This window comes from Aspergillus campestris (genome assembly GCF_002847485.1).
Source record: "Aspergillus campestris IBT 28561 chromosome Unknown P168scaffold_2, whole genome shotgun sequence".
Lineage (NCBI taxonomy): Eukaryota > Fungi > Ascomycota > Eurotiomycetes > Eurotiales > Aspergillaceae > Aspergillus > Aspergillus campestris.
The window spans coordinates 1,767,794-1,783,706 of NW_020194337.1; the positions used below are offsets into that span (position 1 = coordinate 1,767,794).

The window sequence follows — 15,913 nt, forward strand, 5'->3', positions numbered from 1 at the left end:
CAATATCGCTTTGTAATGTGTATAATTTGACAGCAAGTGATTCACATGATCGACCCCAGGCACGGTTGAATATCAAAGCAAATCGTCAAGGATCGACCCCTGGGCCTAAATTCACAGGCGGTACTTCTTCACCCGGCCGGCGCCGAGTCTCAGCGGTATAATGACGATCATCCCATTTCTGCACTCTTCCAGGACGGAAGGTCTCCGTCTTGACCCCAATTTAATTGCTTGTCTATGTCGGGCCGTACTGTACTGGAGAAACCCGGGACCGTCGAACCGCATGAGACCCGTGCGCTAGCAGTAGCCAGCCCATGCTCTGGGGTGATTCATTTTAGCCAGGGAGATGAGATGGATGGCATCATGCGTTTTTAGCCAGGAAAACTTGTTTGACTATCCGCTTGGCTTGGCGTTTCTGGACCTGGAACGGAGAGATTAGCTGTAGGTACTAGATACTAACCTACCATGCGGTGGATCTTGCAGAGTTCGGCGGGCGAGGGTATAAATACAGATGTAGGACCGCCGTTAACTCGAGTTGAGGATTCAAACAAACCAACGTTCCTTTCAAAGTACATCTCTGCACACTGCATTCCTTTCGTTTACCCATCATGAGGACTGTTAGCAACACGGCCCTGTGGGCCCTTCTGCCGTTCGTTCTGCCTGCTGTGCAGGCTCTTCCTCAGGCTGCGCCTACCCCGTCGCCCACTGGGTCGCCCACCGCGACGGCTAGCCCGCCTGCTGTGACTGGCAACCCTTACGAGGGTGTCGACCTCTTCGTGAACCCTTACTACAAGTCTGAGGTGGAGGAGTCCGCTATTCCGTCCATGACTGGTCCGTTGGCGGAGCAGGCGAGCGCTGCGGCGAACGTCCCCTCGTTCTACTGGCTGTATGTGGTTTTGGAGAATCCGCGGTACGGTAAAGATAGAAACTGATTGTTCGATATAGGGATACGGCCGATAAGGTCCCCATCATGGGCGAGTTCCTGGCGGACATCAAGGCCCAGAATGATAAGGGTGCAAAGCCCCCGGTTGCGGGCCAGTTCGTTGTCTACGATCTGCCGGACCGTGACTGCGCTGCTCTGGCCTCCAACGGCGAGTATGCCATCGATGATGGTGGTGTGGAGAAGTATAAGGCGTATATCGACTCCATCCGGGAGCTTCTCGAGGAATACTCTGATGTGAAGTCGATCTTGATCATCGGTGAGTTGTGGTCCGAATGCCACTAGGTGGAAGTTTCTAACGTCGCGCAGAGCCGGACAGCTTGGGCAACCTGATCACCAACATGGATGTCCCCAAGTGCGCCAATGCCGAGGAGGCGTATCTGGAGTGCACTAACTATGCCATTACCGAGCTTAACCTTCCCAACGTGTCTATGTATCTCGACGCTGGTAAGTGGATTGACTCTCTCAATCCCAGGAAAACATCGTTGACCTAAATCACAGGTCACGCCGGATGGCTGGGCTGGCCGGCCAACATCGGCCCCGCCGCTGAGCTCTTTGGCAAGGTCTACAAGGACGCAAAGTCTCCCGCTTCCGTTCGCGGACTGGCGACCAACGTGGCCAACTTCAACGCCTTCTCCACTGATAGCTGCCCGTCGTACACCTCCGAGAACGAGATTTGTGACGAGAAGAGCTACGTCAACAACTTCGCTCCCGAGCTCAAGGCCAATGGATTCGACGCCCACTTCATCGTTGACACTGGTATGTGTCCCGTTTAGTTGAATCTAACATGATTATGCCTAACCAATTTCCAGGCCGCAACGGAAACCAGCCCACCGGCCAGATTGAGTGGGGTGACTGGTGCAACGTCAAGGACACTGGCTTTGGCGAGCGCCCCACCACCGAGACTGGCGACGACCTTGTTGACGCCTTCGTCTGGGGAAAGCCCGGTGGAGAGAGCGATGGTACCTCTGACGAGTCTGCCGAGCGCTATGATGCCCACTGTGGGCTTGAAGATGCCCTCACCCCTGCTCCTGAGGCCGGCAAGTGGTTCCAGGTATGTTCCATGAGAATTGTCTTCTCGTTTGATCGCTATGCTAATATATCAACCGCAGGCCTACTTCGAGCAGCTGGTGAAGAACGCCAACCCGCCCCTGTAAATCCTCGATCGTGATGACGATCGTGTCCTCCTTCTATTCTGCCCGAACGGGCTATTTGTATATAGTTAGTATATTGGGGACGGTGTTTGAGATGCGCTGTGGTGTGAGAAACTGGTATAAATTGAATTTGACTGGTGACATCTGTGCCATCATTGCCTAATTATCCATGTATGCAGTAGCCACTGGAGTGAGTTACGAGTTGGGAAGAACCTGAAGATGAATGAAATGAAGATATCCCAAGTGTTGTTGTTGTTGTTGTTGTAAAGGCGGTGTCCAAAGACGCGAAGAAAGCCACCGCCAACCCCGCGCTAAACCATAAGTAGACGATCCACTGATAACAAGAGTGGACGGAATGGAGAAACACACATTCTGACCAGACCAATCCAATCGGGCATCTCTCTGTCTCCCCCGAACATTCAATCACTACATCCATTCTATTTAACCGTGGCTGCTGGACGCTCTGAGGAAGATTATTCCAGCTGTACAGTTCTGGGGGCTCTCCTGCGCTGGGCCGATCTCACCCTCCTCTCAGCAACTGCTACAGGCAAAGCACCGAAATAATCTTACCTTACGATCCGTTCCCCGCCCCCGCTGGGCCAAATAATCGAAAAGATGATGGAAGATTTCAATAGTGAGACGGATAGTGATTATACCAGTTATTGGCGAGATTGGGTACGTATGATGTGTTATAGGGGATGCGGGGAGAAATTGCGCTTGGGCATCACCATTTCGTCCCATCATTCATCGCAATGCCATTGCGGCTGGGTGTCTACACCAACCGCATCGGGTGCGATGAGTCTGAGGATTATTTGGACATCTTGTACAGGACTTCAGCGGTCGTCTCGCAGTCTATGTCATTTCCTACCCGATCGTCTGATCTGGCTATAGTGGAGTGATCCCCACGGCTTGACCAGACCCGGCTGTCTTTGTTCATCTCTCGCTCTTCATCCGATCTGTTCTGGTTGAAACTTTGCGATCTGTCTAACTCTCGAATAGTTTATCTCATCCCGCGGGAACGAGTACTTTTGCGAAATCGACGAAGAGTACCTCACCGATCGCTTCAACCTCACGGGCTTAAACACGGAGGTTCCCTACTACCAATATGCCTTGGATCTTGTGACCGATGTCTTCGACCTGGATGCCGACGACGAGCTCCGCGAGCAGATCGAGAAAGCAGCGCGCCACCTGTACGGGCTTGTGCATGCGAGATACATTGTGACCACTCGTGGTCTGGCAAAGATGGTATGTGATCGGAAACGGGAGGAGAAATTAGACGAGACACAGACTGACGTCTTCTCCAGCTCGATAAGTACAAAAAGTGCGATTTTGGGAAGTGTCCCCGAGTCATATGTGAGGGCCACCCCCTTCTGCCCATGGGCCAACATGACATCCCCAATACGAGTACCGTCCGGCTTTACTGTGCCAAATGCGAAGATATCTACAACCCCAAGTCGTCTCGCCATGGCTCCATCGACGGTGCCTATTTCGGGTCGTCTTTCCACAGCATGATGTTCCAGGTCTACCCCGCCCTGCTTCCCGAAAAGAGCATCCGTCGTTACGAACCTCGGATCTTTGGATTCCGGGTCCATGCACCGGCCGCGCTCGCTCGCTGGCAGGACCAGTACCGTGAGGAGACAAGAGCGCGCCTTCGTGACGCAGGCATGGAGACCCGGTTCGCAGAGGACAGCGAGGGGGAGGACGACGAGGAAGACGAGGAGGAAGTCCAGACTTCGAGTGCTAGGAAAGAAAAAGTCGTTGGAGACGCAGCGTCCGGCCGGATGGATTTAGGTAATTAAGGAAAATATTCTGTTCAACTTTGACCTGGCCCGAGTTTAGGTTTCACGCCACTATTTTCTTGCACATGCATAAGTGCGATCGCCGCGCTTGACCTGATGTCTACTGATCTCAGTTAACTTTTTATGTCTTCTTCTCCCCTTTTTGATTAATGTTTATCCCACCCACCGGGCGCATGACGGGCATTTTGACTTGATATTTTATGTACTCTGAAGCAACGATGATGGATGCTGGTGGCGTTGGAAGTTCTGGAATGGCCGGTCTTTTTCCCGTTCCTTCTAATGTGTACTAGTTTTTTATACTTTTGATTTCTGTAGTCTTTGTGATGCCAGACAGTATTCAGCAGGAGCTTTGGTATGAGAATGTGCAGTTCATATCGTACGTACTGAATATGCGCTATAATATTCCGCCGTCTCGTTATTCGTATGCGCAGACAGGCCCGTTCAAGGACGTATTACCGTCGCTCGCTTAGGAGTCTACGGTGTGAAGCTTCGCCACGGTGAAAGCAATGGAACTCGCCAGTTCGTCTCCCTTCTCCCATGCTTCGTCATGTTCCCCATTGATAGGGAGTCTGTGCACCCACCTAGTCCTACCACCATCATCCGCCCACGACGCCAGAGACTCAGACATGGCATCTCTCTGTGCCACATCCACCAAGGAATCACCCTCCGAATGCGCCAACACAGCCAAACGGCCCGATCGCCAGCCCCCTCGAACACCCTCAGCACCCTCCACGACCACCGGCGACGCCGCATCCCAAACAGCCTCATCTGACCCAAACGCCCCCTCAATAAACTTCTGATAAGCCGTGACATCCACATGGGTATCTCTCAGCAACCGGAGATTATAGATCCCCGCCATGCCCAGTATCGCCTCAGGGCACACATATTCTACTTCGGCATCGTTCCGAAAAGACCCCATCACAACCTGAAACGCCAGCGTCGCGCCGCAGCTATGGCCAGCTAGGATATAGCGGCCCCCGAACCCGTACTTCCGCTGCAGGAGGGCCAGAGCGGTCTGGACGTCGCGGACGGGGTCCGGGTGTTTCGCGGAGCGGTATTCCCGGGAAGGGATCGTGGAGGGGTCTTGAGGGTGGCTCGGGTGCGGGCTGAGGCGGTACTCGATGGAGGCGAGGCCGGCGATGTAGGGGAGGGTTTCGGATGTGTAGCTGGAGGAAGCCGTCAGGGCTCCGAGGGCGGGGGCGAGATAGCTTGTTGCGGATTGAGTTGGATCGCGCCAGGCGCCGCCGTGGATGAGGCTGGTTCGTGCTGTTAGCGGTGCTTACTTACGCTGTTGGGCTGGACGATGGACGTACACCACCCAGTGGGCGTCTTTGTGGGCTTGGGGACGTTGGTGGACGGTTATGGTTTGGAGAATGTGGTCTCCGTAGGAAAGGGTTTCTGTGACCATTGCTGGGGTTAATTGGTAGCGTGGCTTTGATTCTTTGTCTTTGGTTCTTTTTATTCTTTTTCTTTGGTTGGTTGATGAGGTATGGGAGGTTGTTTGTAGAAGGTGGAGGGGATGATGTGCTAGTATGAGTTTGTAGTTAGCCGATTATGCTGTGGGAGAAGTGCGGAGGCGCCATAGAACGGCATGGTAATTGTGTCCCAGTTGGGGGTCCGATTGATTTCAGAGCTCCCCTGTTCAGCCCTCATGTTAGTCGCAGCATGAACACATTTTCAACATGATTTAAGTCGTTATCTATCAAGAATAGTTAGTCCATGGAGACTTGGAGACTCCAGGACAAAGCCGATCTGGCGGTCTTGGCACGCTAACCCGGTTGGGGATGAGGCGGTGGAAATTGATCAAATCTCCATCCACACAAACCGTGGCCGACTGTCAACCACCACGCCGTCTCTCACATTCCCAGGACCGCATACACTCAACATGGCGGAGTAAGTGTCTAAAATGATCTCAGATCGGTCTGCAGGATGTTTTTTAACTAACAGTTCCCTACAGGAAAGAAGTTCCCCTCACGGCCGTCAAGGTCGAGGCCTTGGTAAGCCCCGAAAAAACACTCCCCCCCGCCATCAAAATCTAGCCAGATACTCATGGTTTCGCGATTAGGTGGTGATGAAAATCATCAAGCATGGCTCCCAGACCTTCCCCACTACCGCGACCGGTTCGATCGTTGGTATGGATGACAACGGTATCCTGGAGATCACCAACTCGTTTCCCTTCCCCGTCGTCGAGATGCCCCAGGATTCGCACTTTGACAACATCCCCCCCAACCCGGCCGCCGCCGCCCCTCGCGCGAAGTCCAACGTCGCCTACCAGGCTGAGATGATCCGCATGCTTCGGGAGGTCAACGTCGACGCGAACAACGTCGGCTGGTACACGAGCGCCAACATGGGCAACTTCGTCAACATGAACGTGATCGAGAACCAGTTCTTCTACCAGAAGGAGATGAACGAGAAGACCGCTTTCCTGGTTCACGACGTGAGCCGCAGTGCGCAGGGCAGCCTGAGCCTGCGGGCATTCCGTCTGTCTCCCAAGTTCATGACGGCCTTCAAGGAGCACAAGTTCACCACTGAGGAGTATGCCAGCCCGCCCTGATATCCAGCGCCCCCTATTTTGTCTAACATCCCCCGCAGGCTGCAAAAGTCCAACCTGAGATACCAGGACATCTTCGTCGAACTGCCGATTGAGATCCACAACTCGCACTTGATCACCTCTTTCCTCCACCAGCTGCAGTGCCCCAAGGTGTCTGCGCCCACCGAGCTGCCCCCGTCCCTGGCCGCCCTGGAGTCCGGCCCCTTCGTCAAGGACACCCTCCTGGACCCCAACTACGACAACCTGTCTCTCAGCATCGACCCCTACCTGGAGAAGAACTGCGATCTTCTCCTCGAGAGCATGGAGACGCACCACACGGAGACCAACAACTACCAGTACTACCAGCGGTCGTTGGCCCGTGAGCAGGCCAAGATCACTGCTTGGCAAACCAAGCGCAAGGCCGAGAACGCCAGCCGCGCGACCCTCAAGCAGCCGCCTCTCCCCGAGGACGAGTGGCAGCGGCTGTTCAAGCTGCCCCAGGAGCCCAGCCGCCTGGAGACCATGCTCAACAGCCGCCAGGTGGAGCAGTACTCGCGCCAGGTCGACAGCTTCGTGTCGGCCACGACGAGCAAGATGTTTGCGATCAAGGGCAACCTGATGCCCGGGGAGCTCGCCAAATAGAGTTGTGGTTGGACGAGGGTGCTTTATCTATGTGGGGATTCTGGGAATTGCATGCATGACCTTTACGGCGTAAGAAGGAAAAATTATGTATCTTCACTGTTAATGTCTCCTTTGCTTATTCATGCCGAATAGAGTACGGGTTATGACTGCTAGTTGAGTCTTGCCTTATCGTAGAGGGTATTTTCTCGTATCTCGACAACCCTGCCGTTCCTGAACCCTAATCTCGCAATAGGGTACGGCACCTCACGTGATGATATATTGGATGACCTCATATCTGATAAGTGAGATTAGATAAGAATGCATCATTGATGCAACAGCCAGCATGAGCTGCAACTGCAGCCGTGCTGTATCTCTTTTTCCCTAGACTTCAATAAACAAATGATGTTCGGTAATAGACAATCTTGAATGAATAATTAGATGAGATGGGCACCAACCTCGACGTCTGGGTCGTGAGTCTTCTCCTCTAACCCGATCCATCTATACCTACTCCTCCATACAACTCTCAAACCCCAACCAACCATCTCAGTACTACCTAGAACCTAGTAGGGATAGCAACTGACACAAACAAGGCAGGCGCCATCGCAGCAGTAACAGTCGACTTCATCGTCTACCCCTTCGACACTCTCAAAACACGCATCCAGTCCCCGGACTACAACAGAATCTACAAGGATGCAAGCACGGGGGCTATCCGCAAGAATGTCCTCTTTAGGGGTTTGTACCAGGGTGTGTGGAGTGTTGTGTTAGCGACTATTCCTTCTTGTATGTTTCCCTCACAGTATTAACCTACATATCGGCCCAGTGAGGATAAATAAGACTGACACTCGAGTGATCACAGCAGGAGCATTCTTCACAACCTACGAATCCGTAAAACGCCTCCTCGGCGATACCCCATCCTCCCCATCAACATCAACCTCAAATTCCAAACGCCCATTCACCCTCCCCACCCCGCTAATCCACGGCCTAGCCTCCTCAACCGCAGAAATGGTCTCCTGCGCAATCCTCACCCCCGCAGAAGTGATCAAGCAAAACGCACAAGTCATCAACATTTCCCCCTCCCCCTCCTCCTCTTCATCCAAGTCAGCCAAAACCAAAAGCGCCACCGCGCAAGTCCTCGCCAAATTCAGAAACCAGCCCTGGAAGCTCTGGAGCGGGTACACCGCGCTCGTGGGACGCAATCTGCCGGCTACGGGGCTGAATTTTCCGATACTGGAGTTTGTGAAGGGGTGGTTGGTTTCTTGGAGGGAGGAGGTGGTGGTTGGGAGGAGGAGGGTGCGTCATGGAGAGCAGGGGAGTCGAGAGGGAGGAGGAGGGGGGAAAGAAGGAAGACGGTTCAACCCCATTGTTGAAACGGCGCTGTTAACGGGTTTAGCGGCGAGTGTATCAGGGACGATTTCATCTATCGTCACTACGCCTATCGATGTAGTCAAGACGAGGATGATGTTGAGCGCTACTTCTTCCCCATCTGACGGAAAGAGCGAGGAAAGTACCGGCAAACAGGCCGAGATCCAAACGAGGAAAAAAGAGAAATTAAAAAAAGCAGCCCGGCGAGGCACGATAGCCATGGGCCGACAGATCTGGACGCAAGAAGGATTGAAAGGTCTGTTCCGCGGTGGAGCGGTACGCTCGGTTTGGACGGCGCTGGGGATGAGTATTTATCTGGGGTTTTATGAGGGGGGGAGGCTTTATCTTGAGGATAGACGGACGAGGAGGGAGGAAGGTGAGGGGGCTGCTTTGTAGATCTTATTAAGTACTATTTGCTTATATCTAGGTACTTACTATGTACCTATTGTACTAATTTACCTTGTTGCTAGATCAATACACATTGTGTAATTGGGATACTATCTATACTGGGTACCGCTCGAGACAACTCTGTTGCTGCTATCGTATGGGTACGATCCAGTGAACTCGTAGTTTAGTCACGTAGAGGACATAAAAGTCAAATTATCATGTCAAACCAATCTGATTTATTCAATAAAATCAAGCTAATCATACAATCATCAAAAACCCAAATCGCACCTCGACAAACCATATATAGCATCAGCAAGACACTCACAAAGTCAAATGCCCCCAAAAAGAACAAAACAAAAAATGCTATCATAAACATATCATCATCATTGTCATCTCATCTCATCATATAAATTGCCCCAAATCCCAACATATCATATCATATCATAGACTCGTAAGTTTCTTGAACCACCCCGGCATCTTCCCGCCAAGCCCACCAGGTGGAGGCTGCTGCTGCTGCGACGCAGCATAGCGGTCATAAGGCCGCATGCCACGACCACGCTCGTAGTCTCCGCTTCCGGAGCTACTCTTAGGTTCGTCTCGTCTCGACTCGCGCTTCCTAGCGCGGAGTTCTTCGATCTCCTCCTCTGTCATCCCGGGGTATCGGGATCGTCTGCGCGCTTTGCGGCGCAGGTCCCGGCGGGCTTCTTCGTCGGAGGACATCGAGTGCGCGTTGGCTTGGTCGCCAGGACCAGGGAGCACGTCGAGCACTGTCGGCACGACTGGTGGGGGTTCAGGCGGCTCCGTCGCTTGGGAGTTCACCCACGAGGAGATCTTCTCCTTACGGCCGCCTGACATCATCGGCGGTGGCTGTTGAAGCATGCTTGGGATCTTAGACCTCCGGCGTCTGGACCTCTCGCCGTCATCGGCTGATTTGTGCGAGCGACGAGGTCGTTCGGCGGCATGTTCGTCGCCGTAGGGTCCCCGGTCGTCCGGCTGCCGTGACTGGCGCCGTTTGGCGCGCGGGTCCATGCCCCCGCCTTCGTACATTTCGGTTTCGCGCTGCCGGCGCCGTTCGTGGCGCTCTGCGGCGCGGGCTTCGGCGCGGGCTTCGGCTTCCCGGGCTTCGTGCTCTTCTCTGGCGTGACGCTCTTCGCGAGCGGCCCTGCGAGCGCGCTGTTCTTCTTGGCGTCTGTGTTCGCGGTCTGCCTCTTCTTGGGCTTGTCGTTCTTGCATGGCGCGTTCGTGGGCGCGGTGTCGATCTCTCCGTCGAGCGCGTCGTTCTTCGAGTTCGCGCTGCTCGTTGTCGAGCGGTGGATCGAGGTCTCCTTGGCGGGAGGAACGTCGAGCGGCTCTGCGCGCTGCGCGCCGGGCTTCGGCGTCGTTGGACTCCATGTCGCGCGTTGTTGTTGTCGGTGGGGCGTCCGTGGCGTAGCCTTCGCCGTCGAGGTCTGGACGGGTGGAGCGTCTTCTTTTATCGTCCCGTCTTGGACGTCGGGGGTCGTCTCGCTCCGGGTCTGTCACGTATCGTGCGTCGTCGTCGCGGCGAGATCGGGATTTGCGACGCTCGGGAGGCTCCTGTCGGGTATTTCGACGTAGGGACCCGATTAGCCCCATGAAGCCGCTTGGCTCGGGTTTCTTGGGGACGGTGCTGGAACGTTTGAGACGTCGCTCTCGGGGCGCATCGACGAACGCGATGTCGTCTGGTCCCGAGTGTACATCTACTCCGTTGGGGCTCTGGTCGGCATCGACCATCACGCCGTCGTCTTGGAGGTCTTCACCTCGAGATCTCGGCTAGGGATACGTCAGTACAATGAGATCGTGCGCTCGTTGAGTGGTCATTACCTTTCTCTTTGACCGTCTCCCCGAGTGTCTGGACTCTCTGGAGTCTCCCTTTGTGTCGACATCGTCACGATTTACCATAACGATGTCCTCATCATCCAGGGCATATGGGTCGGGAGCACCTAAGAGTTGTTAGGGTCGAACCAGCGACTTGGAGGAAAAGCAACTTACTGGACTTCTTCCGCGACCGATGCGATCTCTCTCTCTTTGACCCAGAGTGATCCACACCCATCATCCTGGCCGCCTTATCAGACACCCGGAATCTTTCATCCGGGGGGGGTGAGGGGAGCCCAGCCTCGTTCATCTCAAAAGACGGCCGTCTAGACACCGGTCTAGAGCCAGTCCGACGTGTCGACTTCGTTCTCGCAGGGGAAGGAGCGCCAAGGATGAAATTCGAGAATGCCATACCTCGGTTGTGCTTCGCCTCCCGTCGCTTCTCTTTCTCTCTTTCGGAAGAAGACGACCCCCCCTCAACCTCAACCTCCCTCGTCCGAGGCTGCTTCATCGATTTGGACCTTGACACCGGAGAAACCAGTTCTCCCTTGTGTTTGACCTCCCTGCTAGATCTCTTCGGAGGTGTTGCACCCCAGAGACCCCACGAAGCTGCTGCTGCTGCCGCCGCGCGCTCCGCACGGACCCGCTCCCTTTTAGCCGATCGCTCAGCATTGCCTGACTCCAGATCAGCAGTTTCAGCTGGGGGGTCGGCGGGCGGACGATCGGTGGCGCGCTTGGAGGACTTCTTGCTCTTCTTCGCAGGCTTCTCCGGCTCTGGAGCAGGTTCAGCGACTTCCGGCTCCGGTTCTGGCGCCGGTTCTGGCGCAGCTGGCTCTGGTTCGGCCTCAGGTGCAGCTGGCTCGGGCTCTGGTTCAGGCATCGGTTCGGGCTCGACTACCTTGCCTTTCTTCTTTTTCTTCTTATCAGTCTTTGATAAGACAACCGGCTCGGGTTCAGGCTGAGGTTCTGGCTCGGGTTCAGGCTCGGGTTCTGGTTCTGCCGGGGGTTCTGGTACTTCAGGTACAGGCTCTGGCGCGATAGTCTTTGCCTTCTTCTTTTCTTTCTTCTTGAGTTTCTTTGATAAGACTGGAGTCGGCTCGGGCTCGGGTTCAGGTTCGCGCGGTTTGGGTTCAGGCTCAGGTTCGGGTTCAGGTTCCGGCTCTGGCTGCACCTCCTCAAAGTCGTCATCAAACGCGTCGGGGAAGCTACCAGGCACGGAGTCTCGAGAGACTTTCTTGGGCTCTGGGGGGCCAGGCGGGGGTTGTTGCTCTTCGACCGGGTCCTCAGGGACTGCTAGGGCTTCCTTGGCCTTTTCTTTCGCGGCAGCCTTCTCTTTTAGACGATCCTTTTTGGCCTGTTCAAGAGCTTTGATGCGTTCAGCGACAGAAAGTTTGGCAGCTGACTTGGGCTTTGATGTGGCAGGTGTCTTAGCTGGCGGCGCGGCTGGCGGCGGCTCTATATCCCCGAGAGGCGCGTCAGGCGCGGGCGGCGGCGCCTCATCCTTTATTGGCTCTTCCTCTACATCAAGAAGTAGATCTTCGGCTGGCTGCGGCTCAGGCTCTGGGGGAGCTTTTTCCTCGGATTTTTTCTTGGTGGTCTTGGGTTTGCCCATTGTGGCTGCGCCGAAAGATGCCCAAAACCCTTTCGCTGCCTTAGGGGACTCCTCCGTCTTTTTCTTTGGCTTGGCATCGACTTCGTCGAAATCAGGGTCCGCTGGCACATCTTCAATAGCTAGAGTAGTTCTCTCAGATTCATGGTCCAGACCCAGTGCTGGGGGAGTAGGCGCAGGGGGCGGGGGATCTTCAGCGATTCTGTTCTTCTTTGACTTTTTCCTATCCTTCGAAGAGCCCCAAAAATCCCAGGAGTTGTCATCGCCTGGCTGCTCGACGATAGGGTCGGAGATGGGTTCTGGAGCCGGCGCTGGTTCAGGCTCAGGCTCGGGTTCAGGTTCGGGCTCAGGCTTGGCTCCAGGTAGTGGGATCTCAATACCCTGACCAGGTATGGGAAGGCCCCTCTTCTTCAACGATCTTTCTCGTCGCCTCTGATCTTTAGGCGACAAACTATGCCAATCATTATAAAGAGGATCATCTAGCACAGCAAGGGGGTCCGGCTCCGGTTCAGGTTCAGGTTCAGGTTTGGGTTCGGGTTCGGGTGCAGGCTCAGGCTCAGGCTCGGGTTCCGGCTCAGGCTCTGGCTCAGGCTCGGCTCCAGGCAGTGGGAGCTCAAAACCTTGACCAGGTATGGGAAGGCCCTTTTTCTTTAATAATTTCTCACGTTGCTTTCGGATCTTAGATGTCAAGTTATGCCAATCATCATAAAGTGGATCATCTGGCACGGAAGGGGCTTTCGGCTTTGGCTCCGGCTCTGGTTCTGGTTCTGGCTCTGGTTCGGGCTCTGGCTCAGGTTCAGGTTCAGGCTCGGGGGTAGGCTCAGGCTCAGGCTCGGCTCCAGGCTGGGGGAGCTCAAAACCTCCTTCACCGGGTATGGGAAGGCCCTTGCTCCGCAGTACAGGTTTTCGTCGCTTTCGCTCTTTAGCTGACACTTCATGCCAATTTTCATAAAGAGGATCGTCTGGCACAACGGGGGCTTTCGGCTCCGGTTCAGGTTCGGGTTCGGGTTCGGGTGCAGGCTCGGGCTCTGGAGCGGGTTCCTCCACGACGCCGTTCTTCTTCTTCTTGTCTTTCTTACTGACAGGTGCAAAACCGCCCCAGGCATCGTCGACATTTTGATCACCGGCCGCATTGTCACCACCGGCCGGGGCAGGATCTACAAATCCTCCGCCAAAGCCAAATCCAACCGAGGCGGATGACAGGTCATTCTTGCCGCCGAATGACCAAGGGTTGGTGTCCTTCGGTTTCTCTTCTTTCGCGCCCCCAAGAGAATCCAGACCCCATTTGTTGCCGGTATCCCAGTCTTTGCCCCATCCACCAAAACCGAAACCGGTTCCCGCGGCCTTTGACGGATCCAAACCCACGTCTAACTGGGGCGCGGCATCGTTAAGACTCACGTCTTGGAACGAGTTGACCGGGGGGTCCGGCTCGAGGAGATCGACAGTCTACACTGGGTTAGGCTTCCAAACGAACAGATAGTGTCAGTTCGCGGTACATACCTTGCCCTTCTTTTTCTTCTTTCCGGCCTTCGCAAACCCACCCCATGAATCGTCGCCGCCGTCGGCATCATCGGCCCAGCTAAGTGTGTTCTGCGCAGCAGCTTCATCAGCCGCGCGTTTGTCTTCTTCCTCTTTCGCTATTCGACTCTCCTCTTCCTGCGCCAGTCTTTCCTCCTCCTCCTTGGCCAGCCGTTCTTCCTCTTCTTTCCTCTTCATCTCCTCCTCCTCTTTCTGTTTCTTCTTGCTATTTTTACTGGTGGTGGGTGTATTCCACGAGTCCATGTCGTCGTCTTCCCCGCCGCCGTCTCCACCATCGCCATCACCGTTGGCGTCGCCACCGCCGCCAGCGTCGTTGGGGGCATCGCCGCCATTTTGACCATCGTCCGCGCCTCCGTCATTATTATCCCCATTATTCTCAGGTGGCGGCGTAGCTTTTCGTTGTGATGCCGCTTGCTTTTTTTTCTTCTTATGCTCTCGAATGCCGACAGGGCTGTTGAAATCTATTGGTGACGACGAAGACGCGCCCTTGGCGTCCCTCGTCGTACATTGCGGGGCGGTATCCTGCCGCAGGTCCTTCCTCTGAGCCAGCGGCGCAATCGTAGAATAATAGTCCGGCGGGAGATCACTAACGGCATCCGCATAGGACGGCGGAGGGGTCCCATAGCTAGGCGGGGAGTCGCAAGTACGGAGTCCGCGTTCGCGTTCGATTTCGAGTTCGAGTTCAGCAGCGAGAACGTGCAGGAGAGCCTTGTACGAAAGGCGCGCGGAAGTAGAAGTCTGTCCGGTTATTACAGTGCATTGATTAGCGCGGGTTATGTGTCCCGCATAATGAGGTCAGAAAACGTGAAGCATACTACTACTCCGTTGCCCATATTCTTCTTTATACATTCTCCTACAGCCCCGTGGTCGGCAAACGGCGTCGGTCCGGGGGACGCAACCTCGTTGGCGAATGCGCAGAATCCATCCTGGTGAACGGGGCGCGGCGTCGCCTCCATGCTGGGAAAGGAACCGTGAGATTCGTACGTGGGCCGGCGGGTCAATAGCGCAGGCGCATTGATCTGGCGGTCTCGGCCTCTGTTTGGAGGCGATGGGGGGATTTGACGATATCAGTGGGATCAACCAAGTGAGAGATGATTGTGATGGAGAATTAAGGGAAAGAAAAGTTTTCACTAGAAGGATAAAAATAAGATAAAAATGAAAAGTAATAATAAAAATAGAATCGAAGCAGCGATTCGAGGGTGGACAATGCTCAGATGTGGAGCAAGACGCCTGGATGCTACTTGACACCACCCGGAGTGACGAAACTCGGAACTTGCAAAGGGGAGAAAAAAGCAAACAGGGTGAGACAACGGCGGGAGGAGAATAACTATCGTGAATGCAGGAGACTAGAATAGCGAGGAGCGAACCTTCGGAGGATTGAAGCAAGGGTCGAAGGAGGGAAAAGGGAATAGAGAGAAGCTCATGACCATTGAGGGGCGGTGAGAGGATGAAGGGGAGGCGGATCTGATGAAGATCGGTGGATGAGAATGGATGGGATTGGATCAGATCGAATGGATGCAATGCAGGCTAGTGCGGTATTCAGTACATCCTCCGTACGTATCGGATTTCCCTGATCATTCTTGAATGACATTCTCTGCTGTCTTGTTACCCCTCGTTGTTTATCCCTCCAAGGATATCTCGAAGTCGATCAGTATGGTGGTTGGTCTGAACAATACAGTGGCCCTGAAAAGGGTGTTTATCCTGATAGCCGCTTTTACCTCCCTGAATTAAGCATCATGACAGAACGGTCATTGAACAGCAGTGTATATCTCACTAATTAACAGTATTTATATCTATATACAACCATCGATACTCTTTGTTTATTATTCATTTGTTTATGTATTTACATATGAATATCCTATAGAAGTGGAGTACTAAACAACATCCACCGATGACTCACTTTCTGCGGTGAAGCCTCGACCCTCAAAACAACCCAAACGACTCTGCATAACCGCCTGATGAAACCAGAATGGCATGTAATGGCAAAGCAGTTAGTAATGGTCGTGATTTCATCTTGTCAGGAGATCTTTCACAATACTTAGACTCTATACTGGTATGATCATCCCCAACCTCCGGGATTTGGATTTCTTCGGGTAACGCTCAATACCGTCCATACCTTATACTATTACTCTTGAAGACAGC

At 54.2% G+C, this 15,913-nt stretch overlaps 7 protein-coding genes across 7 annotated transcripts; 4 read left to right on the forward strand and 3 right to left on the reverse strand.

The window, feature by feature from the left end:
- Positions 1–605: 605 nt before the first annotated feature.
- P168DRAFT_279472 (glycoside hydrolase family 6 protein) lies at positions 606–2,094 on the forward strand (the record flags this gene model as incomplete). Its single annotated transcript, XM_024835785.1, has 6 exons — positions 606–883; positions 943–1,196; positions 1,247–1,384; positions 1,439–1,696; positions 1,750–1,991; positions 2,050–2,094. 6 exons carry the CDS (start codon positions 606–608, stop codon positions 2,092–2,094), a joined length of 1,215 nt encoding a protein of 404 aa, XP_024696097.1.
- A 69-nt stretch (positions 2,095–2,163) lies between these two features.
- Positions 2,164–2,617, reverse strand: P168DRAFT_97403 (uncharacterized protein). Its single transcript, XM_024842246.1, has one exon. It carries the CDS (start codon positions 2,525–2,527, stop codon positions 2,255–2,257), a length of 273 nt encoding a protein of 90 aa, XP_024696098.1. The 5' UTR covers positions 2,528–2,617; the 3' UTR covers positions 2,164–2,254.
- On the forward strand, positions 2,476–4,242 carry P168DRAFT_287983 (casein kinase II subunit beta family protein). Its single transcript, XM_024836688.1, has 3 exons — positions 2,476–2,766; positions 3,091–3,336; positions 3,396–4,242. Exons 1-3 carry the CDS (start codon positions 2,707–2,709, stop codon positions 3,888–3,890), a joined length of 801 nt encoding a protein of 266 aa, XP_024696099.1. The 5' UTR covers positions 2,476–2,706; the 3' UTR covers positions 3,891–4,242.
- On the reverse strand, positions 4,217–5,572 carry P168DRAFT_324911 (arylformamidase). Its single transcript, XM_024840918.1, has 2 exons — positions 5,204–5,572; positions 4,217–5,146 (listed from the first exon to the last, which is right to left on the reverse strand). The coding sequence occupies exons 1-2, from the start codon at positions 5,296–5,298 to the stop codon at positions 4,357–4,359; spliced, it is 885 nt and encodes a 294-aa protein (XP_024696100.1). The 5' UTR covers positions 5,299–5,572; the 3' UTR covers positions 4,217–4,356.
- Positions 5,573–5,736: 164 nt separating this feature from the next.
- P168DRAFT_248663 (putative eukaryotic translation initiation factor 3 subunit EifCh) lies at positions 5,737–7,213 on the forward strand. Its single transcript, XM_024834130.1, has 4 exons — positions 5,737–5,783; positions 5,848–5,887; positions 5,956–6,425; positions 6,483–7,213. The coding sequence occupies exons 1-4, from the start codon at positions 5,776–5,778 to the stop codon at positions 7,060–7,062; spliced, it is 1,098 nt and encodes a 365-aa protein (XP_024696101.1). The 5' UTR covers positions 5,737–5,775; the 3' UTR covers positions 7,063–7,213.
- A 169-nt stretch (positions 7,214–7,382) lies between these two features.
- Positions 7,383–8,799, forward strand: P168DRAFT_309207 (putative mitochondrial carrier protein; the record flags this gene model as incomplete). Its single annotated transcript, XM_024839278.1, has 3 exons — positions 7,383–7,511; positions 7,632–7,821; positions 7,898–8,799. The coding sequence occupies exons 1-3, from the start codon at positions 7,485–7,487 to the stop codon at positions 8,797–8,799; spliced, it is 1,119 nt and encodes a 372-aa protein (XP_024696102.1). The 5' UTR covers positions 7,383–7,484.
- A 432-nt stretch (positions 8,800–9,231) lies between these two features.
- P168DRAFT_279477 (uncharacterized protein) lies at positions 9,232–14,727 on the reverse strand (the record flags this gene model as incomplete). The annotated part of the gene is made up of 5 exons (XM_024835786.1): positions 9,232–10,581; positions 10,633–10,751; positions 10,801–13,678; positions 13,733–14,509; positions 14,587–14,727. The coding sequence occupies 5 exons, from the start codon at positions 14,725–14,727 to the stop codon at positions 9,232–9,234; spliced, it is 5,265 nt and encodes a 1,754-aa protein (XP_024696103.1).
- Positions 14,728–15,913: the final 1,186 nt, after the last annotated feature.

Excerpts from the sequence above, each read along its gene's own strand:
- P168DRAFT_97403 (XM_024842246.1), bottom strand. The coding sequence starts at position 2,527 with ATGGATGTAGTGATTGAATGTTCGGGGGAGACAGAGAGATGCCCGATT.
- P168DRAFT_287983 (XM_024836688.1), top strand. The coding sequence starts at position 2,707 with ATGATGGAAGATTTCAATAGTGAGACGGATAGTGATTATACCAGTTAT. Across the intron at positions 2,767-3,090 it reads CCAGTTATTGGCGAGATTGG|TTTATCTCATCCCGCGGGAA; the intron begins GTACGTATGATG and ends ACTCTCGAATAG. Across the intron at positions 3,337-3,395 it reads CTCGTGGTCTGGCAAAGATG|CTCGATAAGTACAAAAAGTG; the intron begins GTATGTGATCGG and ends CGTCTTCTCCAG.
- P168DRAFT_324911 (XM_024840918.1), bottom strand. The coding sequence starts at position 5,298 with ATGGTCACAGAAACCCTTTCCTACGGAGACCACATTCTCCAAACCATA. Across the intron at positions 5,147-5,203 it reads AAAGACGCCCACTGGGTGGT|CCTCATCCACGGCGGCGCCT; the intron begins GTACGTCCATCG and ends AGCACGAACCAG.
- P168DRAFT_248663 (XM_024834130.1), top strand. Across the intron at positions 5,888-5,955 it reads CCGTCAAGGTCGAGGCCTTG|GTGGTGATGAAAATCATCAA; the intron begins GTAAGCCCCGAA and ends TTTCGCGATTAG. Across the intron at positions 6,426-6,482 it reads CACAAGTTCACCACTGAGGA|GCTGCAAAAGTCCAACCTGA; the intron begins GTATGCCAGCCC and ends CATCCCCCGCAG.